The 26,812-nt window shown below is 39.9% G+C and overlaps 1 protein-coding gene across 1 annotated transcript in view; it reads left to right on the forward strand.

Moving 5' to 3' along the window:
• The window catches only part of THSD4 (thrombospondin type 1 domain containing 4), a 97,939-nt gene that overhangs the window by 58,881 nt on the left and 12,246 nt on the right, over positions 1-26,812 (forward strand). The window contains exons 3-8 of the mRNA XM_017827545.1: positions 12,699-12,874; positions 16,714-16,810; positions 17,730-17,972; positions 19,068-19,197; positions 20,878-21,082; positions 22,292-22,465. Of these exons, the coding sequence (XP_017683034.1) occupies positions 12,699-12,874; positions 16,714-16,810; positions 17,730-17,972; positions 19,068-19,197; positions 20,878-21,082; positions 22,292-22,465 (1,025 nt within the window). The remainder of the gene's footprint in view (positions 1-12,698; positions 12,875-16,713; positions 16,811-17,729; positions 17,973-19,067; positions 19,198-20,877; positions 21,083-22,291; positions 22,466-26,812) is intronic.

Here is a 26,812-nt window from a genome sequence, read left to right on the forward strand (position 1 = left end):
GGTTCAGTTAATTTGTTCAAACTTATCTGGTGCATTTTTGTAAATGTAGGTGACTCAAGAGCTTTATTGAATGACTGTATCTCAAATCCAATTGTTTTATATAATATAATGGCTGCACAAGGGCTGCAAACCTTGGCAGTTACCTCCAGGCCTGCTGTGCTCATAGCACAGGCCCAACCTCTAAAGGATCCCAAAGCCTCTCCTAAATTGACTTTCTTCCCTCTAAAAACCTGTTCTTGGCTCTTTGGTCAGTAGTTAGACCTCTTCAGTGTTCCATTAGTCAGGAATGAGAGGTAAATTGGAAGATGCAACGTGTGCTTCCAGTTTAACAGTTGTAATTCCACAAAGGCCGCCCAGAGGTGTTCAGCAGATATTACAGGGCTGGGCAGCAGCTTCTCCCAAGCCATGGCCTTTCCCACGGGACCACAGTCCGTGCAGATAAACAGCTTATCCACCAGAGTAGTGGCAGCTTGTTCTGTTCATGGGTCAGGGGGTGGGAGGGGTTTGTCCAAGGTCCTGCTCCCTGGAATACAACTGCAATAGCAGTGCTGGGGTTTATGGCTTGGCAGTGCCTGTGCGTGTAACCACTTCAAATTAGGCCAATCACTATGGTCTAGTCCACGAAAAAACTGGATTAAGAGGATTGATTTCTCTATGTCTGCCCTCTCCCTGATAAAACTCCTGGGTTTGCCTTGAATTGTATTGAAATAGGTCGTGTAAAGTTGAAGACTTTGGGAAGAATGTGTGCTATCATCCAGTGGCACGGAGTATTTCCTAGACATGTGTAACCTGTTACATTGCAGTAATTGTTTAGTTTGTGTTTATAACAGGAAACCAGTTTAAATGACTTCTGGGAGGGTAGGTATTTAACAGGCTCTTTACTGGTAGACAGCACTCATAAAAAGACTTGCTTATTTATCTCAAACTTGGGAAAAAAAAATGTTCCCAGCTTGGTATGAACTAGGTGTGCTGGATGTACTTTAACAAAAAATTAAATTCACTGTTAATGTAAACAGTGTGAGAAATGCTGTCTGAAATGCAGAAAAAAATAGACTTTGGGTTATATTAATTTTGGTAATTAATTATTTGGGTATATTAATTTTAAACAAAAATTAAGGCTGTAGCTAATCACTTTTTATAGTTCTGAAAAAGTGATACTGGAGAAATCCATTAAAGGGAGAAGATAGAGCTTATCAAACTTTAATAAGAATTAATCAGAGACATAAAGAGAAGGATTTTAAAGGTGGAATTTTAAAGGAGAAATTAGAAATTTGCTGCTGAAATGTTGGATATTTAATGTTCAGCATGTTAAATTAATTTCAGTCATATTTCATGGTTTAAGAGCCTGTATATAACAATTTCTGTTCAGTGTATTGATCAGGAGACCTCTGGAACTGGCGCAGAAGGTCCAGAAGATCAAACTTTTGGAAATACTAGCAACAAACTGCAGAGCAGTTTGCAAGTGATCTGCTTGCACAGTGTGGGGGGTAGAAAATAAGTAACTTCTTGCTAAAAGAAAGAAAAAAGCAACTTTCTTGTTATTATTATATTCTTTCCACATATGCTTGGAAAAACTTAAATTTAGTTCCTGATGGCAAAATAATTATGTAGTTTGTCCTGGTTGTACTTAACTCATTTTTTTGTATTGTGTGTTTGGAATCTGAACTCCACTGTTTTATCTATGCTGCAGACAAAATACTGCCATTAATTAGCCAGACTTAGTTAGTGATCTGGGCATAGACTCACTACTTGCAAATCCATATTTTTTCCTGTGTTTCCATGAAAAAGGTTGATTGGGGAATTTTTTAGTTTTTCTTCGTTAGCTTAATAGGTAGCTTGGGAAAAAAGAACAGTGATAGAATGAGAAGTGATACTCTGAAATGATTTGTGTCTGGAATAATCCCGTGTGCTGCTTTTTGTGAAATATTACAGTCATATTCTTTGTTGTTCTTGGAGCTATAGAAGTCATCAATAAAATGTGATGATTTCTAGGTTTGTCATGTCTATGCATTTCTGGGCTTATCTCCAGGTATCAGTCGTGTGTTTCACATGGTTTGATAGCTTTGTCAAATAAATATCAACTCAGTTCCATCCCAGGACATCTTTTTTATGTTTAAATGTGTGGACTGACATAAACAATAACATGTGTGATACTGGGCCAAGCCTTTATAGCCAGAAAATAATGTCTGAGAAAGTGCATCCCAGTGCTGGCTCGACTTGCTCTACGTCCAGCTTTGCTCTGACCACCCAGCCTGTTGTGCCAGGAATTCCTGTTCTGGCAGAGCGTGCTCAGGTAAATGGAGACAGTCTGTAACTGGTATTTATATTATTTTTCTTTGCTGGGAGCTAAATACTCGGGAGGATCTGCTGTCAATTAATGTCAAAGCACCTGAATCTTACCATAGTGGCCACCAAATTAGTCAAAGGCAATCTTTCCCACCCGTAGTCACCTCTGATCTGAGTTTGGCTTCAGTCTCTGTGCAGTGCCCTGATCTAACTTGTGTGCTGGGCCCAGCTCTGAGTTTTCCCTGCCCTGCTGGGCCAGCTCAGAGAGCTGTGGGCTCAGGCTCCAGTCTGCTGTTCAGTAGGAGAAAACTATTTCAGATCTCTCCTCTGTCCTGTTGTTGGCTCTCGTCCCAATGTTACTGTATGAGACTTCAGTGTCTCTGGCAGACTGGCCTGCAATCAGACAGTGGCTCTGAAAGCCTCCCGAGAGTGGGAATGACAGCCATTGAGCCAGAGGAATTCATGGCTAAGCTTAGGGGACCCAAGAGTGCTCTCAGATCTGTGTGTTTTGAGTTACAGTGTTCAACTTTACCACACAGAGCATCCAAAATTCTTGAGAAATTCCACTTGAAATTCGAAACAGTTTAGGAGTATTCATTAACTCCAGTTTTTCATTGCAAGGACTAAAAGCTATTTAGCAAACAAAAGAAGCTGTTATGATTCTTTCTTCTTTAGCTTTTGATTCTCATGAGATACAGTGCTCTTTTCTGCAGAGATGTCACAATCTACTTTTCTAGCTTAGCTGTCATCCAACTATTCCAGTTCTTGGCAGTTGTCAGGAGTGCAAAGAGGTACAAAACATTTTTTGTTATGCCAGCTGGAGAAAAGAGTGGGGTATTTACACATGTGCATTTCACTAATCTAACCCTTCTGACTGAACTAATGTCTAGATTAGAAGATAATTCAATTGCATTTATCTACCCATAGGATTTTTGCCAAATGTGAGCTGAGTTTCTGTGCTGGGGTAACTAATGTGCAGCTGAGCTGTGCCAGAAGGCTCAGCTATCATGTTCAGAGCCATTAACAGCCCCTCCGATCAACTTCTGAAATATAAGAACCAGATTCCAACTGAAATTATGTAACTAAGCCAAATACTGTAATCTGCAGATTCAGTGGGAGCTGCATGGCTAAAATATCACTTGCTATATTGGAAATGTATCCCTCCTGGAGACTACCAAGTCCTGAATGTTGTTTGTTATATATTTCTAAATAATTCTAAATATTTCTAAATAATTGGTTTACAGCTATTGCCAGTGGAGAGTATTTCCTGATGTTACTGAGGTAGGACAGGAAATATGTTGCTAAGAATTCCAGCCAAGCTTTTTCACTGGGCTTAGACTGAAATTCTGGTTGTTCCCAATAAGAGCTGAAGTCCTGAGACTGCCACTTAGAAACTGTAACCTTAGTTATGCCCTGCCTTCTTTAAATTAAGAAATTAAGGATGTGTAAGTAAGAATGGGAAAGGGCTTTGTGAAGTTCTGTATAGAAAAAAAAGCCCAAAATTCTGAGTTAGATCCTGCTGATGAATTCCTTTGTTCTTCTGAACCACAGGAGCTCCATTTGAGGTGCTGCATTTCCTGAAAACAGAATAGTAAATGTGCAACTGCATATACATTTAACATAGTTTATGTACAGCTGCAAGACATCCAGGATTTTTACTCCAGTTTTAGTGTGTTTTAGTGCTGTCCTTTATCTTCACATTTCATTTCTCTTAGTCTACTTTTGGGCCAGTCCTTCTGTCCTTCATCTTCGGTATTTTCAGACAGACCTGACCAATGGTAAAATGGCATACAATTGACAACAGCAGAATATTTACACTGACTTCAATGAAGCTGGAAATTTAGTCATTCACTGCTACCCCTTCAAGTCAAGGGAAATTTCTGTGCAAGTTAAAAGAGCAGGAGCTTTTTTTAGGTCTTTAATAGTACTTAGTAAAATGTATTTCAGGTATGTAGTTATAGAGAATGTCTAGGTAAAAACAAATGGAAAGTTCATCTTTCTTATCATGTAGTGTCATTGTGTAGATTAATTGTGTGAGCCCCTTTAGTTCAGCTCATCTGCAGAATAATGGAACCTGCTCATTTTCAGTTTTTGTTGCAATGATTCTTACCTTCCCCAAGCTTTGGGCTGCCTTCTGACAGTTTGTCTCTCACAAACTCCAGTGTAGGGGCTGTGATAGACTACTCATAAAATGCAATAAATGTGTTTGGGAATGATGTCATTTCTCACAGGACTTTTTTTATTCATTGCAGTCCATCTACTTTGATACAAGTTGGAAATTGAAACTCCCACAGTGAAGAACTAGGTTGTTGCATCTTTAATTGTGGATATTGAGATCCTGATGCAGTGCAATGCTTGCATATGTAATTAATAGCACGTAGCATTAATGCCTCCACACCTTCCTGACTTCATTAAAGCCTGTCATGCTAAGGAGGACTGAGCAGGTGTTTGTGTTAGAGACCTCATAAACAAAACACTAGCATAAAGATCAACTTCATCTCTGTTGTTTCCTCTTGTTCTTTCATTTGCTTTCCCAGTAAATATGTCCTACAATAAATGCTTTTACTAACTAATTGTATGCTCTGGGTAAGAATACTCTTTAGAGTATTCTCTAATTCTCTAATTCTCTGCTCTTTAGAGTAATATCTCAACATTTGGGATTATTGCCTTTGAGTAACTTACTCCCCATGGAAAGCCTGGGAATCATGTAAGTGTTATTAGTTTTGTACTTAAGAATAATATTATTAGAAGTCTTCAGTCACTCGAAAGCACCTGCTTGAAAAATGGGAGAAGGCTTTTTACCAGAGCAATTTTAAAGAAAGGAAGCAGTAATGGGAAGAAAACTGAAAATGTAACTGAAGATGCAACTCAGAAGGAGTGCTTCTGCCTTGCAGTGCAAGAATTACCAAAATGCTGAAATTCTGCTTTAATTAACCTTTTTATTTGCATCATCAAATCTGCTTCGTGAACTCCCTATTTCAAAAGCTCCAGGCTGTGTACAGAGGTTTGCAGTGTTAGTGTGGCAGCTGGGTAATAGGATGCAGAACATTTGCTGAGTGAGTAACACTACGATTTCTGTGAGTTTTCCAAAGGTGGGTCGTTGTATTCTCAGTGTTGCAAACTGCTTCCCGCTGGGATCGAGTGTGATGTGTGGGAGAGCAGTAGTGACACTGAAGGATAATAAAGGCCCTATTATCACATTTTACAAATGTCATATGTCTGTGTGATTATTCTGCAGGACCTTGTGTGTGCCAGAGGCTCGGAAGTCAGAATGAGAATACTCTGCTCAGAGAGGGGGTTTCTTGCCTTTTGCTTCTCATCAAAAAGGCATAACAGAAGAGGAAGTGTAGAACAGCTGATGTGGTTTTGTGTCAGTTGACTGTAACTGATACCTAGCAGGGAAGACCATTAAAAAACACAGGGAAATCCTGCATCCTGCCCTGGTAGAAGCTCAGGATACTTGCCTTTGGTGACGTGCAGACTGAATCTGCAATTCATTTGGAGATTTTATTGAAGTTGTTGAGATTTGAACCTGTCTGGCCTGAATAGGTTGCACAGCTATATGACAAATCAGGGTGTTTTTTTCTCAAAGCCCATGTTGTTTATTGCAGCAGAAGTTATTTGTCTGTTCTGCTTTGTTGCCCCAGCATTTTCCTTGAGCTGGTGCATCAATGTGGCTTTTGGAGTCAGAAGCATGAAAAGGAACAGGCATAACTGAGTGAAGAGGAAACTGCAACAGCAGGGGGAAATTAGAGGGCAACAGTTTAATGAAGACTCCAAAAGGAAAATGACTGTTTGCTGCAGTGCAGAAAATGAGCATTTCTGTTTGCAATGATTAGCTGTAGACCTTTAAGAAAGTAAATAGTTGTGGGTTTTTTGCAAGTGGGAAAAAAAAAATCACAAATCTTTTGAAAGCTATAGTGGGATTTGCTGCTCTCAAAATCGTTAGGAAATACATCCAGAAGATGACTGCTTCCTCAAAAATGGAACAACTTTAAATTAAACCTAAGACAGCAGAACCTATATATTTTGTACTTGCTTTTTTTGACACCATCATGGTGGAAGGATAAAACCTGCCAAAGCAGGACCTCAGGACAAACTTGGCAGAACTGGTTTAATGCAATTCACTGTTTCAAATTTATTCCCCTGTGGAGCAGAATTTCTTTAATACGATAGGTCCCTAAGGAGAATATCAAAACAACTCCTTGAGCAGGATTAGGCTGTTGATCTGAAGTCTACAATTAATATTTTAGATAAGAAAGGAAACTTCATAAGCCTTTCCTTGGAAAGAAGAGTATACTTGAATTATTGTTTCCTTGTAACAGTGTTGACAGTCTGGTGCTTTTATCTAGTGTGTGCTATAACAATATTTAAGCAATTGCTTGAATGCTAATGTTAGCAATAAACACCATGTGTCATGTTTAATTTGCAATGTTATGACTACTACTCAGTTCAAGGATAACATGCAACAGTACCTTTGCAAAATAAGCATATGCCTGAGCTATTCAAAGCTGTAAGCAAAGATGCTTGTTGTGTTTCTGAGAAGTAGATTTTTAAGTTCCTAGTAAGTGAAAAAATGAGTAAGATTTGTTAGGATAGGGGTCTATATATTACAGGGTAGCTGTGTAGTCAGACAAACTCAAAATTTCAGATGCTTCCCAGACCTGTACAGGAGTAAGTCTCTAAAATTTGGATACATGTGCAGAAGGTTCTGATTCCCAGGCTTTGAAAATGGACTGAAAATGTCACTACACCCGATTTACTCCTGGTTTCAGTCCAGATCTTAAAACCACCTGACAAGTCATGTTATACTTTTGTATTATGTTTGCTTCTAGTCCTCCCTGGATTGAGTAGGAGTGGAGGCAAACACAGGGTTTTTTGTCCTAAAATTTGTATTGGAAAGTATTCTTTTGCATGAGGATTACATGAGGTCATGTAGCACTTCTCAGTGGAGAGTCCCACTCTATAGTCTGTGTCCTTTTGGGCACAGTTCAAGTGACCACTAATGGCTTTGAACTTCCAAAATAGTTGGAAGTTCAGCAACCCTTTGCTCAGCTGTGCAAAGTTTAGAGGGTGCCCCGTTTTTGTCACAGGAGATCTGCACCCTTACCCTGTATGAGTTGCCAGTGAAGAAACTAAATACAGTGCAAGAGGTAAAGGTGCTCAACCTGCAGAGACACTGTCTTCAGGTTTGGTTTGTACAATCTGATACTAATTTAGAGCCCAGTCAGTGAACTGCTGACCATTTTCTAATATCCTCTGTTGGCTCTGGAATAAGGGTTTTGTAGGATCAGATTGTTAAAATCATTTGATTCTTACTGATCATGAGATCTTAGCCCTACTCATATTTCTTGAATTAAGCTGAGAGTCCTGTGGGAGCTTTGCCATGACCTCAATAGGAGTTTGAATTCAAAAACTCAGAGGCAAATAATAGATAATTCAGTTCATGCCAAATTTATTCTTAATGCTCTGTAACTAAGGTGTGTTCTAATAATCAGCAAATATCTATCCTTTTGGAAAGGAGTTATTTCAGAGAATCCCTTTGAACTAGTGCATATTTCATTGGACTGTTCCAACAAACCCCTCACTTCCAAGTTTCTCTTTCTCTGAAGTTCCTCATGGTTTGTACCATGAAACCAACTGAATTCTCCCAGGAGATTGCACAGGGGGATCTGGGTGGTTTAGTAGCACGAGATGCACCATCCTGCTCTGATTTTTATAACCAGTGTGTGAGTATTTTAGATTTAGTTCTGAAAGCCCCATATAATTTATTTTTGTGCAGGAAACATAAACAGTAGAAATTGGGCATTTCTTTCATGTCTTTGGTCATAATGCTTATTCAGAACTAGTCTTCTTACTTACTGCAGCTGTATCTGGGCATTTTCTTTAAACATGCTGGGAAGGTGGTGTTGTTTCTACAGAAAGCTAGTATGGCCAAGATATTCTTGCATTTTAATTCAACTGGAACAGCAACAGAACTAAAAAAGAAAAGGCTTATTAAAATAAAATATTAAAAATACGCTCCAAATGTGATGTGTCACGTAAAAATTGTGTTAATGGTGTAAAAATATAAGATAGTTGCCTGTCAGATGCTTTGGTTGAATTGGCAGCTGCAAAACAAACGCAGCTTGAGAGCCCCACCCTCCTCTCCCAAATGCCTGTTCTTGGTGCCTCCTTTGAGGATGTTTATCAAAGAACTTTTTACAGTGTCTTATCAATCTGTGACTTGCACCTTGAGTGCATCTGCAGCTTGTCCAGGTTCCCTGGATTAAATCACCAGCAAGACATTCACAGTTGCCTTCAGCAGCACGAGCCTTCCCTTCCATTCCCACTGGCCACAGTTGCAGACGTGCATCCTCTTCCCAGCAGAGAGGAGTGTTCCTGCCTCGCTCTGTTTGGGTCAGGACCAAATGAGAGACCCTTCATCATTTTTGTATATGGGAAATAACTTTGATTCTGTCTGTCTGAAGTCTTATTATGGTTTGTAAAGCAATTAAGTGGGACTTAGGACACTTCTCCCAGACAGACTTTTCTGCCTTAGGACAGAAAAATGTACTGTATTACTCTGGATATTAGTGCTGCTGCCAGATTTGAGAGGTTTCATTTTATTATTGGTACTGTGCCTATTTTGGGTGGAAGTGTACTGCAAATAGTGTGGGTATTAGGCCCACACATAAAATATTTCTCTTCAGATATGGTTAGAAAAATGGGAGTCATTCAGCAAGACATTTACAAAATATATCAAACTGCTTATATGGAAATGCTAATCGAGCTTGTATCCTGAAATACTCTGTACAGCTCGTGCAAAACATTATTGAAGGCCACTGTAAACAACACTGTTTTAGTTAAAAAGCCGTTTCAAAGATGAAAGATAGATTAAATGAGCTACAGCCTGTATGAGAAATTCCTCATGAGGAATTAATGGTAGAGCTTTTCATAATCTTTCATGCTTTGGCAAAAAATATTAGCACCATAAAAATTCTTCAGGGGGCAGAGTTGAGGTGGTAGCTGCAGAGTGATCAAAACATAAAAGAGGAACATTTTCCCTTTTTATGGAGAGGCCTCTTTCAAATCTGTCATATGATGGATTTGAAATGAAAGTTTAATGTGCTCGCAGTTTCTCAGACAGCCATCTTTCTACAGCTTCATTATTAATAACAATTTAATCTTAGCCAGCTCTTGCTTTTTTCTGAGCTCTTGATAATTCATTTATTTGTTTAGCATCAATCTAAGAAAAAATACCCAGATCATAAAGTTGAGGAAGTGTTCCACATTAATAAACCAACGTAAACCCAGTCTCCAATAAATTCTGCAGAAGTGTTTAATCCACGGTTGCTTGAATTAAAAAGTAACAAGTGTAAATAGTGTATAAATAGCAAGTAACCAATGTGACTGGGTTTCATATTTAACCTGTGTGCAACAGTTTGTGAGCCATAATTTTTCCTCACAGCCCCGTGTGAGTAATGATGAGGCCATTTTCCTGGCTGATGTTGTATAAAATATTTTTCAGCTCATGTTTATGGTGCAGAGACTGTTTTGTGAGTGTGTCAGTAAAGTCTGAAAAGGTGGGAAGTTCTCCCCCGTGACTCAGTCCCTCCAGGTTTGTGTGGGTGCAGCTCTGCCTGTCCACTCAAATCCATGGAGTATTTTGGACAGGGAGAATTACAAGTCTTAAACTTCACCCATCGAGGCTCTTTACAGGACAAGTGGTCCAGGGCCTGTCCTATGTATTTCCTTGAAAGTAAACACTGTCAGCAATATGGGCTGGTGGTAGCAGCTGCTTTAATCCTTCACCTTTCTACATCTTACATTTTGTCCAGAACCATAAACCAAAAAATTCTTACAGTGTAGGAAGAAGGAAATGCAATAATATAAACTCTTGTAAATAAAATTGTTTACTTTTATACTCATACTATTTCTACCTTGTTTTCTTTTAAAAGCAGATTCAATACTATTTAAATTTTTTCTTGCAGAAATTGGGATACTAATAGTAAAGACTAAACTAATTTAAATTTTAAATTTACAGATTGCACATTTGTTTTCCTATCCTTTGTTATGAAAAAGTTACTTTGAAAAAGTAGGTTGCTGAGTCCTTTGCCTCTGTAAGAGGTGTGACAGTACTGGTTTGGGGCAGGAGTGATTCATAAATCCCATGTGACTGCAATTCAGATGTTTGTTAGTTATTAGATGATACATCAGTGTTGCATCCCTCTGTTTCTGCATAAGGCAAGCCAGTGCAAGCTGACTTGAAATCACAGACAAACCTGAAAACTGGAGTTGGTTGGTGTTTGAAGACTGATTGGAGGTGGTTGGTGTTTGAAGACTGATAAAGTCACACTTTGTGTAATGAGCCATTGCTCTTCCATTCATGAATAACAATGGTAAGGACATAGAAGAGACCTAAGTGTGATGGTATCCAAGCACTGTTTGCAGAATTTATCAAAAACCACAATGAAGTCATCTGCTATAAAAGATTTCAGCAATATTAAGCAAATCATATAGTTGGGTAGTCACCAGCAACCCCTCCTATGGGGGGAAAAAGACTTTGAATGTTAAACTTTAGACAAGGACACTGGCAGTGGCACTGTCCCTTCACACAGGATATTCTGTCCTGTCCTCTGCTGGATTGGCTTTGAGCCTGGAGAGCAGCTCAGTCTTTGGTAGGGTCCAAGGCAGAACTTGCTCTGTGCATGAAGATACTGATCTGTCCAATTCCCTGGATTTTGTAGTGGCCATTCAATCCACATGTCTATATTTGCCTGCATCTTTGTCTGTAACTATGGAATTTTCACAATACAGGGTTTTTTTCAACAAGGAGGTGGTCAAAGAGGAGTAGTGAAGTGGTTGACGTGCTTTCTGAAATGTTGGCAGTAGTATTGCACTTAAAATCACTTATTTATATACAAGAACAGTGATCCTTGCAGGGTGGTTCTCTTGCTGTCCTTTTCTATCCTAACATGATGTCCCTTTACACTGGCATTCTGTGGTGTTTTTCTCCACACAGTCACGCTGGTGTTCACTGAGAGGCCTGCAGCAAAAGCAGAAAGGCTGCTTCTGTTGATTAATTAAGTCAATTCAGATGTCTGGAATATGCACAAACAATTTAACTTTCTTCTCTAATGTGCGTTACTTTGGAATTAATGGCATAAATTTAATTTCCCATCATTTAGGCCATGCATGTAGACTTCTAAAGTTTTTCCCAGTAACATGAATAGTTGTGTGTAGTTTTGAGAGCATTTTAACTGAGTATCACAGTTGCTGGGACATGGCACAGAAGAAACAGTCTCTGGAATATCTGGATCCTTGACCCTAAATTTTTGTAAGTTCAAAGCTTGTGCCTTGAATTTACATTTTAAAAAGTAAATTACCAAGCAATATACAACCAAGGGTATTAGCAAATTTTGTTGTCTGTTTTAAAGTCTGTATTTAAAAGCAAACTTTTTCATAATAAAATGGAAAACCTATGAGTTTAGAGAAAGGGTTGTGTATTTCCAGTGTGCTTAAACAATGTCTGATGTGGTTTCAGCCTCAAGATATTACTATATTTTAAAATAATATATAACCAATATTGCATACAATTATGCACATATATGTGCAGGAGTTTCTGACCTTAAGGACTTAGTCACATAAACAGATAAAGGAAGTAGGAAGCAGAAGGAACAGAGGCACCTGAGTCACGAAAGCAGTGACTTGCCCATGATAACAAAGGGAATGCACTTCCCGGCTGGATATTGGCTCCATATTTTATCCTTCTCTCACAAGTACCTGATTTGCAAGTCACTTTTTCTTATGCAAGAGAGCTCATCATTCCAAACTGTGCTGCAGATCAGGGCCCTGCAGATGTTCTGGCAAAAAATTCCTGTTCTGAAGGGGAAATGGAGGCACTGGCCAAACGGCTCCATGAAGAATAACTGGAATATTTTAGCAACTCAGGATACTCCTGTGTCCCTAAATTGTTTGGTGCTTCTACACTGTGTAATGTACTGATTTCCTGTGTCTGACTCAGTGTTTTGTTCTGCCTAAATCACAAAATAATCGATTCAATGGGAAGAAAGTGGAGGAAAACCACTTCCTTGGCATCCGTACGTGTTCAGCGTGTGCCGCTGCCTCGCTGAGTCACATGAGTCAGAGAAACTGTTGGAGAAGTTTTCCAAACTGTCTTTGATTCTACTTTCTTTTCCTGCAGCATAAACATACGAAGTGTTCAGACAAAGCTTTCTAAGATTGGGTTGCGTTTGGGGTTTTCTTTTTCCACAACCGCTAATCCAGTTGTTCCTTCCAACAGCTTCGTCCCTTGGCGTTGGAGCATCCCTAACAGTGTACTCTGCTCCTCTGGGGATTTGGTTGGGCACCAGAGTGTGAAGGTGATCTCCTCTGACCCAAGTCCTTGTGTTTGTGTCCCATCCCTGCAGCCCTGCGGAGCCGCTCGGGACGGTCCATCATCAACGGGAACTGGGCGATCGATCGGCCCGGGAGATACGAAGGTGGTGGGACAATGTTCACCTACAGGCGCCCAAACGAGATCTCCAGCACTGCAGGGGAGTCGTTTTTAGCAGATGGCCCAACAAATGAAGTCCTTGATGTCTATGTGAGTTAGTGTTTAGATTAACCTTCCTGATGGAAAAACAAAATGTTCCGTTCATTGTTAACCTGCGACACTAAAATTACATTCAGTACCAATACTTTGTTACTTTAAGTTTGAAACATTGCTTTTGTTATTTTACACTTGTTCGCAGTTGTTTCCATCTTGCTTCAGGTCATAGGAAATCTAAATCAAGCCTTTTTCCCTCAGAGTTTACTGATCCAGTAAACCCAATTTTACTTGTTCAGTAAAACAGATAAAACATACAAATGTCTGGGGCTTTTTCTTTTCTTTTTTTCTTTTTTTTTTTTTTTTTTTGTGAACTGGATTTTCTCTGGATACTTTTCTATTGAAGCAAAATTGTTTAATTGGAGCAAATAGTTTAATTTTATGGTGAACAAGCAAATACCTAAGCCAGACAAGGCCTCTCACAGAGGGGTACCATCTCAGTTTCCTTTAAAAGAAACAATGCAGAAAACCTATAGAATGTAAGATTTGAAGCAGGGCAGATTTAAAATGAAGCTGTGCTAGGAGACTATAGATAAGAGCTATTTGAGAAAGGAAGAGAAAAAGACAAATTGTGTCCAAGAGGGAGAAATCATATTGAAAAAGCTTTGTACTTCAGATGGGACAGGTTTTTAGTTCATCATACTGAAGTAAAAAATATAACTGGAATTGATTACAACTTTTTCAAAGATAAATGGTGTGTTCTTAGATCATACACTCCCACATAGTAAATCAATTTATTGAAAAAAACCAGTTCAGCTGATTATATGATCGTTTCATCCAGCTCTGGCTTTTTTGTCCTTGAGTGCAATATGGGGGGAAAATTGAGTGTGCTGGGTCATTTCATAGAAGAATTAATAGTAACTGCCCTGATTACTAAGCTGGGAAAAGTTAAATGTTGGCAGAGTTATTCCCCATCTGCTATATGGTGCCTTAATAAAGCAGTGTCATAATTATGCTAACATTAGAATCATTAAGGTTGGAAAAGACCTCTAAGATCATCTGGTCCAACTGATCCAAACTTCTTTTCCCATTGATGGCAATGTACAACTGGCAAAAGCCTGGAAAAGTAAGTGATTGGGCTAGTTCTGCAATGCAGACTCTATGTTTTTAAAATCCATGTGTCATTGTGCAGTTACAGGGTTTGTGAGCTGAGGCTTGGCTGGAAGTTTTTATTGTCAGCTGATTGATGCCTAATATGTAATGACCCAGAGAGACAAGGGTCAGGAAATGGATTAAACAGATATTTCCAAAGTAATACCATAAAAAAGCCTGAAGTTTAAATTTATGATAGTGTAATGTTTTAGTTTAGGCTTAGTGTCTTTCTTTTTTTTTTTTGTTTTTGCTTTTGCAGTGACTCTTAGGAGCTGACATGATGGGCACAGCTTTATCAGTTTGCTCTGTGGCTGCTGGTGTGGATTGCCACATCTCATTTGGCTGGACTCTTATCTGAGATGTTTCTTGTTCATATGAGGAATACTACAATTCATTATAAGATGATAGTTCACTGTCTTTTTTAATGTAGTGTGGGAAGATAAAGCTGGATAGTGCTAGATGAAAGAAAATCAATCATCAGCATGACACAACCTCTCTTATGGATTTGAAATGTGTAGCCATGCAGATACAGATGTCTTTCTTCAGACTTTGTCTTGCCTGAATCATGCAATTCTCTTTTCATCCATACTCATGATCTTTATGCTCTGTGTAGCAGAATGAAGAGATTTGCAGATGGGAACTCCAAATGGCTTTCTGTCCTGTTTGCCTGAGATCATGCTGTCTTTCTTGCACTCTGAAAATGGAGAGGAAAAAGCTCTCTGATTTACAGGAGGTTATAACAGCAAGATAAAGAGATGCAAGTTCTGTCCAAGTGTGAAGTAAACGTTGCTACAAAGACTTAGGTCCACTAACTCAGAGCAAACTATTCTATCATTGCAGGAATTTTCCTGCAGGAAAGCTGGGACAATATACTAATTAGGGACTTCAGCAGTTAAACTCTTTATAACATGTCTGTCGGTTGTTTTGAGAAATGTGATGCTAAAACCATATGAACAACTGGAAAGCTGCTCCTGGAACCATCTAAAGAGCAGAGTCCTGGTTCTGGAAGGGGCAACGTACTCTTCTGCTGAAGTCAGCTCGCAGTTCTTGGTTCTCTCAGGACCAAACACAAAGAGGGTGTATTTTTTGGATAACAAAGTGACATTGGAAGGACCAACCCTTACAAAAAAATACTACAGGCAGTGCATTATTAGATGGTTCAGAAAAGTGAGTGATCTCTGAGGGACAGGTTTTAGAGGAACAGCTATTATACTTGGCAAGGAAAAAGTGATTCTGACACAAGGAAAAACAAAGGTCTGAATCCCTAGTTGGTATTAATTGATGTGACGAACTTAGTGAAGCCTTGAAGCGTTAATTGTGCTCTGCTGGGTCATTAGGCCATTAGCATAGCATGACTTTTTTCTTTTAGGTCCATGGATTGCCAGAACCAAGGAGCTAGTGCAAGCTCTGCTGTTTGCTTGGAGGATTTTTGGGTTGGTTTGTTTGTTTTTTAAAAAAGGTAGTTGGAGTGTAATCTGAGGCTTCTACCAGACTAATCCCCACTGAGAGTTCAGGACTAAAGCATAAGTATCATTAGAAGCAGTACTGAAGTAATCAAAGCAAAAGTAGTGAAATTAGCAGCTTATGGTACCCCTGCATTCCTAGTGTGAGAATGCTCAGGCTCACAGCAACAACATGACAGAAGCCAGTTGGGTATGGAGTGTGCTACTGACAGCTTTAAAAAGCTGTTATAAAGTCAAAGCTTGCTCAGGTCCCATTCTGCCTCTGCTTAAACAAGCATCCCAAAGTAACAGCGACCGTCAGAGCCTGCCTGGTGTCAGCTCACATGGGCCTGTGTAGCAGTGCTCTGAAAACACTCAGCTTCACTTTCACATTTACCTATAGATCCTGCCTGTGTTTCATAATGAGCACTTTGATAGAGTTGTGGCTTGCTGTAAAGCAGTGGGAGTCTGGCTGCACTTAGATTACACCTTCACTGAGCTGCAAATGAGCGTGGAAGGATGCAGGAGGGTTGCACAGGCACTCTTCAGCTGCTGTGACAGGAACGTGGGCCTTTGGAATGTGTTCACTCCACCCTTGAGGAGCAGAGCTCATGGCCAGGGCAGCACAATGTCAGTAGTTTTAGCTGGGTGATTGCTGAGGCTCCAGGGAGTGGTGCCGAGGTATCTGTGTGGTGTGGGAAGGAACACTTGGATTTGGGAGGTGCACACGTGTGTGCTGTGTGCATGTGCTCTGTTCAAGTTCCACAGGTGAACCTTTAAAAGGTAGAAGGCCAAATGTGTCGATCGGGGGTTGTGGTATTTGTTTTTCTCTGCTTTGTTCCTCCCTTGCTTTCATTTCCTCAGGCATCTGTCAAGCTCCTGCTCTCTGAGGATGTTTTGTTGACCTCAGGACCGTCTCTTCTGCTGCTGAGGCCTGGTATGAGCCTCTGCTGCTCACAGTGCTGAGAGGCACAGCCGTGGCTGGTGCAGCCCACCTTGGTCCCAAGCATGGCAGTTTGACGTTTTTCAAAGATTTAGACAAATAGTTTCTGTGCTGTCATAAGCTGGCTCAGTTTGCAAACACAGTAACTTGTATTTTCTTCTTTACAAACATGCAGTAACTTGTGTTTCCTTCTTTTTGTATTTTTTGGAGACAGTCATTAGCCATTGCTTCTATCACGACCGATGAAAAATGATGTTATGTAGCTGAGTTGATATTTCAACTCATATTAAATATCAAGTTGATATTTAAGTAGTAGTAACAAATGGAAGCACTCAATATATGGCTGTTTTTCTTTTTAGATGATACATCAGCAGCCTAACCCAGGTATCCATTACGAGTATATCATTCCAGGAGACAATGTCATTAGTCCTCAGCTACTTGCTCACAGGAGGCCAGGTAAAATGCCACCATTTCCTATTATTTAACACATTTGGTTACCCAATAAACTAATGGGGAAATTCATACCATTAAATTCAGTGTAAATGCTGCCATTGATGTGAGAGGGGCCCAGAATTTCACCCTACATGTTGAATGAGATGTCAGCATAGATTTAGTAACTTCAGTGAATTAATACAGGCAGGGATTATTTATACTTTAGGTGGGAATCTGCTCACAGATTTCTGCTTTCAGTAACAGTTCTGTTATTAAAATTTTAGCCATGGGTTTGCATGAGCTGGAGCATTGTAACCTTCTCTCAGAAATGAAATAAAACATGATTTTTCTTTTCAGAGTGTGAGATAATTTGAAACAACCCTTCACAGTTTCTTTTTCCTCTCCCAACTGGAGAGGATCAAACAGAACAGTGTTTCTGTCCCAAGGCAGAATCTGGGCAGCCTGTGCTCCTGCCTGAGCTGTGGATGTGTGCTGTGTGTGCTCTAGAAAGTCCTGAAGGACAGCAGAACATTTGCAAGTGAATTTGGTCCTCGTTTTGATGGTCGTGACTTGCCTTGACAAATTTCTGTTTGCAGCCTGTTTGTAAAGAGGAGCAGCTGGGCTGGGCCATGGGGAGGCACAGGATGCAGAGCATGGTACAAAACTAAAAAGCTTTGGGAAATTTTGACACACTGGGTGCATTAACTCTGCAGTGTGTTTGGAGAGTCTTAATGTATTTGCAGACTGAGACTTGGTTATCTTAGTTTAAAACAACACAGTCTTTGCAGGTCACTATTAGGAATTCTCTACATAGCAGATCAAAGCTGCTTCCAAATTTAATGAAACTCCAATTCTGATTATTAGTGGATCAGAGCATAGACTGACGTTCGCATGTGAGGCTCATTCTCATTATTTTACTTTTCTGTTGTGTGTCCATCATCAGGGGAGCCGTTGAATGGTCAGTTGGGAATGCCAGAAGGTACAAGTCATGAGGATGAGGATTTGCACAGAGAGACAGACATTCTCACTGGACAGTCAGCTGGAACTTTTCCAGTTATTCAGCCAGGAAGATTTCCTTCTCATCAGCCAGAAAACCAGGTGCCTGCTATGCAACAGCCAAGGCAAAACCGAGAACACAACTGGAAACAGGTTGGAAAAACTGAGTGCACTACTACCTGTGGGAAAGGTGAGTGCTTTGGACACTGTGCACAGAAAAGAGGTGGCTTGTGGGAGGGTTCAAAGGCAAAATGACAAATATGAAATCTGCAAAGGAAAGCATTCCAGGAAAGGGAGGAAAGCGTTCCAGGAAGTTTGTGGGAAGAAGTGTAAACTGCAAATCTGCTTGTCTGGTTGAATAGCATTCCACTGGTGTTTATTTCATTCTGTGCAAGAAAGTTAGCTCTAACCTAAGCAAAATCTTGCATTTTCAGTTCAAAGTTAATTTTCCTGTTTGTGGTTTCTTTCTCGGCCTAATCCTGATTTTCTGCACTAATCAGGCTCCAATACCAATAAATAATTAGTCATTCAGAGTTATTTGCTGTAGAATAGCCCAAAACTAAAATCACCCCATTTTTAAGTCAGTGATTTGGCTTCAAGTGGTTGAACTGGCAGTTGTTGGTTGTACCTTGACCACTTCTCCTTGGCTGAGTTAATGTACTTTAACTTTTTGTTTACCAAATACAAGCTCACATGTTGGCTCTTTGTAGTAATAGTAGAGTTCTGTCTTTCTGCTCTGGCATGAAAGTTACTTAAAGACTGAGCATTAAATATGAAGAGTAGTCATTTTTGGTGATGTTTAACTTGTAAGCTTTGCCTGATGGATTTTTGCAAAATCCAGATAAAGTGGATGATGTTCTCCTGTATTTACTCTCCACGTAACTGAAGTCAGGAGGCTCAGCCTCTTTCCAGAAGCACAGCAGAATAACTGCTAGTTTTTTCCTCCTGCCAAGCCTGTATTGTGGCCTCTTAGCTGCATGTTTTTGAATTGCCTAAATACTTAATGTTTGTACTCTCTGCAGTGTAAAGATCTCATGCAGACCCAGGGACATGTTTTCTCAGCCTTTCCTACAGTGCTGTGCTATACTTTCTATATACCAAATACTTCCCATAGTATGACCATGTAAACAGTACAGCATTCAGCTCTTACATTTGGAAATTTGGGATAAAGTCTGTATTTCCTGTTGTCAAGTTATGCTTTTCCTTTCTACGTCAGTGTTGGATGCTACTGTTAGAACTGCGGAGTCTTCTGCAATCCTTCACCTAATTTTCTTCTCCATTTCAGGATCACAGTACCCAATTTTCCACTGTGTCAACAGAATCACTCACGAGGAGGTCCCCGAGGGTTACTGTGACAGCAGTACCAAACCCATCCCAGAAGAGGAGGCCTGCAACCTCTTCCCATGTCCAGCTTTGTAAGATATTACAATTTATGTCAAGTGAAATAAGGCAATGCCGTTGAGGTTTTGTCTGTGAAAGAGGCTGTTCTGAGCAGGAAACTAGTTTGATCTTCTAAGTACTGTGCCCTTGTGTCATAAAGTGTAGTGGATTTTTTTCCTTAGTCGTTGTTGGCCACCTTCCCCTTCACAGGGAGAACAGTGTTCGGAGTAGGCAAGAGGGAAGTTGGCAAAAGTAAGTGTAGCAGTTCCTCCAAATGTGTGTGATTGTTCAGGCAGGCACAGGCTACATGGTCTCTGTGGGTACATCTTTTTTCAAGTGAGAGGTTTCTGCACATACCTGTCTAAAGAAGAGGCTCTGTGAGTTCTATCACTCCACATTAGATCCAGGTGCTGCAGTGGCCACCTTTTCATTCCATGGGTCATATACAAAGATGAGATAATGCTCACAGCAGCTCCCTGGTAAATACTCCCTCTCTTTGAATTGGGTAGTTCTTCAGCTCCAAGACTGGATTCTAAAGTAGTGGTCCTTGTTTCCAGCACACTAATCCAGCTCAGCTGTGATTTCCTTCTGAAATGACACTGTGCACTGCAGTTGGCTAAGCAACAGGTTTTAAATACTCAAAAACGAAAAATAAACATATAACCCCTCAGCCAAAAGGACAATTCATTCAGGGAGTATACCAAAAAAAGGGTTAAACCCAGTTGCCATTGTAGCAACGTTGTTTTAGGTCAATTTTCCATCTCTCTGGTGGTTACACTCCTCAGTTCTCTTCTGAGCAGCAGAATCTCCTTATCCCATGGAGATTTCCAGTGGTGTAAGTGCTGTTACAGTGTCAGAGATGTCTGAAAGCAATTTCCTGGTGTGTATTAGATACTCAGGAATTTCTGAAGCCATTTACATGGAGATGTCTTCTCTTACCAAAAACATTTTTCTCACCTTTTTCCTTCTAACAACTCATATTAATTCAGGATAATGTCAAGAATATAAGCAAAGAAATTTAAATATTTAAATACAAATATTTTGCTTATTCTCCACAAGAGTTCTGAAATAAAATATGTGAACAGTTCAGATACTTCCCTTATTTGTGTCTGTCTTCATGCTTGAAATGAAAACTGAAAGGGGAAAATGACGTATTTGTACAAAGGTGAAAAAATAAATACAATGAAATCTTGAAATGAGAAGAGTATATCTAGGGATTTTTTTCATCTCTAAAGTGAATTGTATTTATTCATTGCTTATCATTTGCTATTTCAGTTTTGCTGATGAATGAATGCCTGGATGCATTACATAATTTTTGTGTTACTGCCATTGTTTAGAATCTTTGCTGCAGAAAATCTTTACGTTGTACATCTTAAACTTTTGGGAAGTGTCGTTCCAGCAGTAATATATATTATAGGTAGAATCTTTAAAAAACCAAACAGCTATCAGAGGCTTAAGTTATGTTTGTAATATGTCTTGAGACCATAAATTGGGCCATCTGTATCCATGGCTGTTATTATGAACCACTGCAGGTGGATTGTGTATACAAGTATATAATGTTGTCTCATAAGAGGTTGTTTTGCAGCAGTTTAAGTGCTATTTTGTAGGGTTCTGTACCAGCATCAGAATCATGTCATTCCAGTTCTGTTAAGATTCAGTATTAGAGAATTCTTTGCTGAAAAAAAGATGTCCCCTTTTTTATTTTTTTCCTTCAGCTGGGACATAGGGGAGTGGTCTGAGTGCAGCAAAACCTGTGGCCTGGGGATGCAGCACCGCCAGATCTTGTGCCGGCAAATCTACGCCAACCGCACCCTGACGGTGCAGCAGTACCGGTGCCACCACCTGGAGAAGCCTGAGACCACCAGCACCTGCCAGCTGAAGATCTGCAGTGAGTGGCAGATCAGGACAGAGTGGACCTCAGTAAGTATGATTGACTCATTCGGGGCGTAAAACCTCAGAAAAGAGTAAGAATTTTCTTCCAGGTGTCACCAATCAAATGTGAATTTTGGTTTTGTTTAAAACGGGGAAGTGGAATGTTGAAGGCCTTGGAAATAAGTAAATCTTAGTTCAGTAAACCCCTGCTTCACTATGACCATTAAAGTTTCCTCACCAGAAAGAAGATAAAAAACACAAACCATGTCTGTACAGACATACACAAGCTGTCTGAGCGATGTTTTTTTTACATGCTGTGTGAGTAGGAGAGTCCTGAGAGGTTTGCATGAGGTGGCAAACCTATTGCTCTTTCTCACAGCATGCAGAGCTTAGCTCCAGGAGTTATTTAACATCACATATGTATTTAGGATAAAGGCAGTAGTCCCTGTTACTGTAGTTGGTTTGAAGCCATGCCAAGACTTTTAGATAAATGTGGATGATACAGTTTTGAGATTTAACTTTTCGGTGTTGCTTACAACAGGTTCGGTCAAGCTGACAACCATCCCAATTACTTTCATGGCCATGGTGTGAAAGAGAAAATATCCTGCTGTATTAAGTGAAGTGATACACAAATCTGTCAGTATTCCATGAAACAAAGCAAAAAACTTTTAGTTGCTGAATTATGGAGGTGGATAGACCACGAAAAATTCTAGCTTAAACCCTCAAACTAAACCTACTTTTTTCTCTCTCCTGAAGTGCTTCCTTGCTCCTACTTCCCCCAGGCTGTGCATCAGGCATCAGATACCCAGAGATATCAGGTATCAGGCAGAGATACCCAGAGCTGTCAATGTTCTCTGAGGCTGGAGAAAGCAGGAGAAGGCCTCTGCTTGGAAGTGGGATTCAGGAGTTGTGTTTCTTTGCATTTCTCTTGCTTCGTATCTGCTTTTATAGGTCAAGATCAATATGATGCAGAGTATGTCAGCCTGCTACTTAAATATCAGCAGTTCATTTTGATAAGTGCAGTATGACCTGTTGAAGATGGAATTTCGTGTTTTCCAAATGTATCAGCGTGATACACTGTAGAATGCCACAGAGTGAGCATATGATTTAATACAACTGATGTGGTTTTATTCCCTACTCCTGGCAATCTAGAATAGTTCTGTATCTCCTGCCCTAGCAGGAATGAATGAGCTGGATGTTCCCAGCTCCCTGATAAGCCACTGCTCAGAGTGCTGATGCACCTCCCTTTTGTTGCAGTGTTCAGTGCCTTGTGGAGTGGGGCAGAGGACTCGGGATGTGAAGTGTGTCAGCAACCTTGGGGACGTTGTTGATGACGAGGAGTGTAACATGAAGCTGCGGCCAAATGACATTGAGAACTGTGACATGGGCCCCTGTGCCAAGAGCTGGTTCCTCACAGACTGGAGTGACAGGGTAAGGCTTCTCTTCATCTTGTGCTGCCAAATCTTCTAAAACTTAGGGGCATCAGAATTAAAAAATGTGTATCTGTGCAGCCATAAAAGGAGTAATCTTATTTTCCATATTTATCCTTGATCTGTTGAACAGGCAAAAGCAAACAAAAACATAATGATCCCAAGGGCATCTCAAGTTTGTGTTAAGATACAAGAATGCACAGAAAGGGCATGTGGGTATGTGGCCAAACATCTGGATTTAGAATTGGCTCTGAGTCTGAACTTCCCAAAATATTGAGTGTGCTGAGATTTATTATTCTGCCTTGCTTAGGCCTGAGAGTCAAGATTCAAACTCTTAAAATTCAAACTCATTCACTGTTTTTTTTAGAGGATGCAGATTTGAGGCCTGATGTCTGGGTTTAAGTTCAAACCATAAAACAATTATCTTCTAGCTGTGAAAAGAGGGGAACAACTTCCTAAACTCAGGCAAGCTTAATTCAGGCTCCTGTACTTTGTGAACATGGGGGGTTCTTTATTCCAATGAGTCTCTGCATGAAAGCAACAAACCCAGTGGTGATTGACCTTGTTTTGTGATTGGGCTCAGAGTTGTTGTTCAGTGGTGATATTTATATGCTGTCATTAAAAGGCTCACAAACATGGGCTAGGAAAAGCTGGGTATTTTGGTCTCCCGTGGATGCCTGCCTATCCACTTCATCTGGAGACAAGCTGAGCCTTCAGCCTGTAAACTCCTGGTTGCATCTCCCTTTTTTTTGACAGACAAATACTGTAATTTCTCACTGAAGCTGTAAGATTCCATCCATAACTTAAAGATTTCATGGTTTAGATCATTTTGCAGCAGTACCTCTGAAAGCTGGGAATGTCAGGCTCATGGGCTGAGCGTTAGTTTGGACACTCAGAAGATTTTGCACATGGTTTAAATGCAGAGATGGAACGGGAACTTCAAAAGTAGAACAGGTAGCTGATAATTAAATCACATAATTAAAAAGGCTGATAGACTCTTATTACAATTAAAGGCCTGCAAAATTTTCAGCCTCTAGACAACTCAAATAGATTTTATAAAAAAAACAAAAATATAGACTAATAAATGTGTGCTGTTGTCACTTTTTTTCCAGTGTACACTCTGGCATAGTATGGACAGAAAGTTACCAGGTGAAGTATAGGTGTATTAGTGCAAAGGGAAAGATTTTGCTGTAGGGGAAATGGCAGTGCCTTTTTTTTTTAAGTGATATTTTACAAGTAAGAGAGAAAAACGCATTCTACCCTCAAAGACATCTTTCTTGAAAAAGCTGGCCCAGCTGCTATCAGCTACTGGTTCCACCACACAAAGCACAGTCATTCCAGTGAAGGTTCTAGCACCATTTGCTTCATTTTTCTACACTAATATTCTGCCCTCTGCAGAATTAAAAGCAGCTTTTGACCTGAAGGTCATAACTGTAGAATGTTATTATGCTTATTTATATGTGTTGAATAGAAGTGAAGCAGGTAATGTGGAAAATGTTGGAGGTTTTTTTCTTACCACAAACATTCTAGGGCCAGAGAGCAAAGAATGGATTTTGTTACCTTCTCAGTTTATATAAGTGTACAGATTCATTTCTTCCAAATGCTTGCTACTGTAGTTGGCATTGTTCACCACCACTTCTGCCAGCAGTGGGGTTGGATTCACAAAGAGGATGTAAGGAACAGCTTATTTCAGGAAAAAAACGTAGATTTGAGCTGGGATATGCAGGATCTTCTAAGATTCACACATCCCTCATAACTGGGGTGTTCAGAGGAGCCCAGTGGCAGTGATTCCAGTGGAAGTCAGTGGAATAAAGGAGTAGTCAGTAGCTTTGCAAAGTCAGCCTTTGGCATTAGCTTTCTTATTTCGCCACGAAAGGACTGTTTTTGAGGGTCAGAAGTCTCTCTTTCTTTGTAGAGGAATGTGTTCCTATTGAAAGACAAGAGGAGAATCCTGTCGTGGAATGGAAATGGGCATTCCCAGGTGTATGGACTTTGCCTGTGTAATTTCCCCAAACAATTCTTTAAGAAGTGCTTTAAGCCAAGCCACACTCCAGCAATAAGCACAGATCAGCGATGGGCAGCCACAAATGGTTCAGATAAGCAGCCAAAAGTTCAAATGCTTTAAAAAAGCTTGTTCAAACCTCTTGAGTCTGCAAAACTGTGGTGGAAATCTCACAAGAACAGACCTTCTTTGTGAGATTTATTACATGCCTACTTCAAGTCCCAGCTGGAAATACCACAGAACAGTCTTTCCCATTGTATTTTGACATTTCAGCCGTGGCTGGAAATAAGAGGTAAAAGAACTTATCCTAACTTTTGAGAACGTTGGAACTTTGAAATGGTTGAGTTCAAACTTGGTTACAGCCCTAAGAGGAGGCCTGGTCTGTACTTTCCTGAACCCACTTTGCAAACACTTAATGTGTACTGTTGCACATGCAGCAAGCAGAGATTTCCAGAGGGCTGTCAGAGATCAGTTAAACACGTCCTTTCTCTTTCAGCAAGGGATGTATCAAACCTCCGTGTCTGGATTTATGTGGTACATGGGGCATTACAGTATAGCCTTGGTTAATTAGTGAAACATCAAGAAAAATCACAGTAACATAAAAATTACAGTTGTCTTTGCTGCCAACAGATGTTAAATTTCAGGATAACTGATTTGATAACTGTGGTACATGTGGGCAGAATTTGACAAGGGTATTCTTTAACAGTGTTTTAAAAATAGAGCGAGATCTAATTTAGGGATGCTGGAACGATTTTGGGTTTTCTTATTTTACTGAAACCTTGCAAAGTTTTAATTGATGAAAAAAAGTCATGCTAGTTACCTTTATTTTCATTGATAGTTTCTGTGGTTCTGAATTGGAAGATGATGTCATTAAATTTCCCTAAATGTAACTTTGGCAGTATAACATATGTGCACTTAAAACCCTGCAGAGCACATACAGATTTGTGTGTAAGAGTTGTGTTTCCTTCCCAGGGTGGTCTGTTTGTGGCTTTGCTCTGTAAATAACACTTGGCTGCCTTCTTGCCATGTTCTCCACTCCTGTTTTCCCACAATGTATTTATGTATTTTATGGCCACCTGTTTCCCCCCGTGGCATCGACCTTCTTGGATTCAGTTTCTGCACACAGTGATTCTTTATATATGAAATTAAAAACCCCTGCATGTTCCTGAAACAATACAGTTCTTGATCTGTGTTATTTTGACAAACAGGTATCAAAGTCCATTGTGTGTGTATTACACACACACACACTCTTTTACCTGCAAAGCTTATGACATGTGGCCACACTGGTGAAACATGTAAAGGAAGGAGGGAAAGCAATTCATCCTTAGGAAACAAACACTTCTTTTCTGAAAAGTATGTACTCTGTCATTTGTTTGTGACCATGTGTTGACATCCCCCAGGCTCAATCTTGAGAGAAATAGAAATTTTTACCCATTTCAATGGGAAAGATTGCAGATTAAAAGTCTGTAGTAGCAAAGTGAGACCAATCTTATTTGTCTGTGCCTGTCTTTATATTTATTGCTCTACCTTGAGTATAAATAAGAGAATTAACTTAAGTTTCGTGGCTTTGACTTCTGCATGATCTTTAACCTCTTCTGCCTATAGAGGGTCTGGACAAACTTTTGTGATATTTTTATGTGCATTTTTAGAAAGATGGCTTCCTGTCTGCTAATTCTCTAAAGATGTCACACTGCATTAAAACAGCACAGCTCCACCAACCAGCATCCATTAATCAGTAGAGTAAATCTGGTGAACCTTACTGAACTCAGCAACAGAATGGAATTGATGGGAGCAGATGAGATTCTTGCAAACATTTCACATGACTGATTCTTTGACAGCTCTAATTGCTGGAAAGTTTACTTCTCCTGTGGGTCAGAAGTGGGAAACTGCATTCTCCTGATTTACAGCAATGGGAAGCTCACCAATGTTTCCTTGCAGCTTCCAACTGGAGCATTCCCCTCTCGCATTTTTGTTTATTCCTCATTGCCATCTCCTCTGTTCATTTGTTTCTCGTTTTATGTTTACAGCCTACTTAGAAAAGAAGCCAAAATACAAACAATTCTTAGATGTTAATGAGATTCTGCGGCCAAAATAAAACCTTGGGAAGAAAGAAAAAATGCTGCACATCAGGGAACATAATCAAAACAAACCAAACACATGCTCTGGATTTCACTCTTCATTAAAAGGAGTAATGGCAATGCTTCTGTAATAATCTGCCATAAGAGAACTGTAGTGAAAAGAGAACTTCATAAAAATCAGTGCTTTATTCCTTACAATTCTAAAATATTGCCTAACAGGTTTGAGTGGGTTTGCTGAAGAGTCAGATGAGGAACCACCAATGAATAC

This window comes from Lepidothrix coronata, unplaced genomic scaffold (genome assembly GCF_001604755.1).
Source record: "Lepidothrix coronata isolate B3197 unplaced genomic scaffold, Lepidothrix_coronata-1.0 Scaffold140, whole genome shotgun sequence".
In the NCBI taxonomy this organism is placed as follows: Eukaryota; Metazoa; Chordata; class Aves; order Passeriformes; family Pipridae; genus Lepidothrix; species Lepidothrix coronata.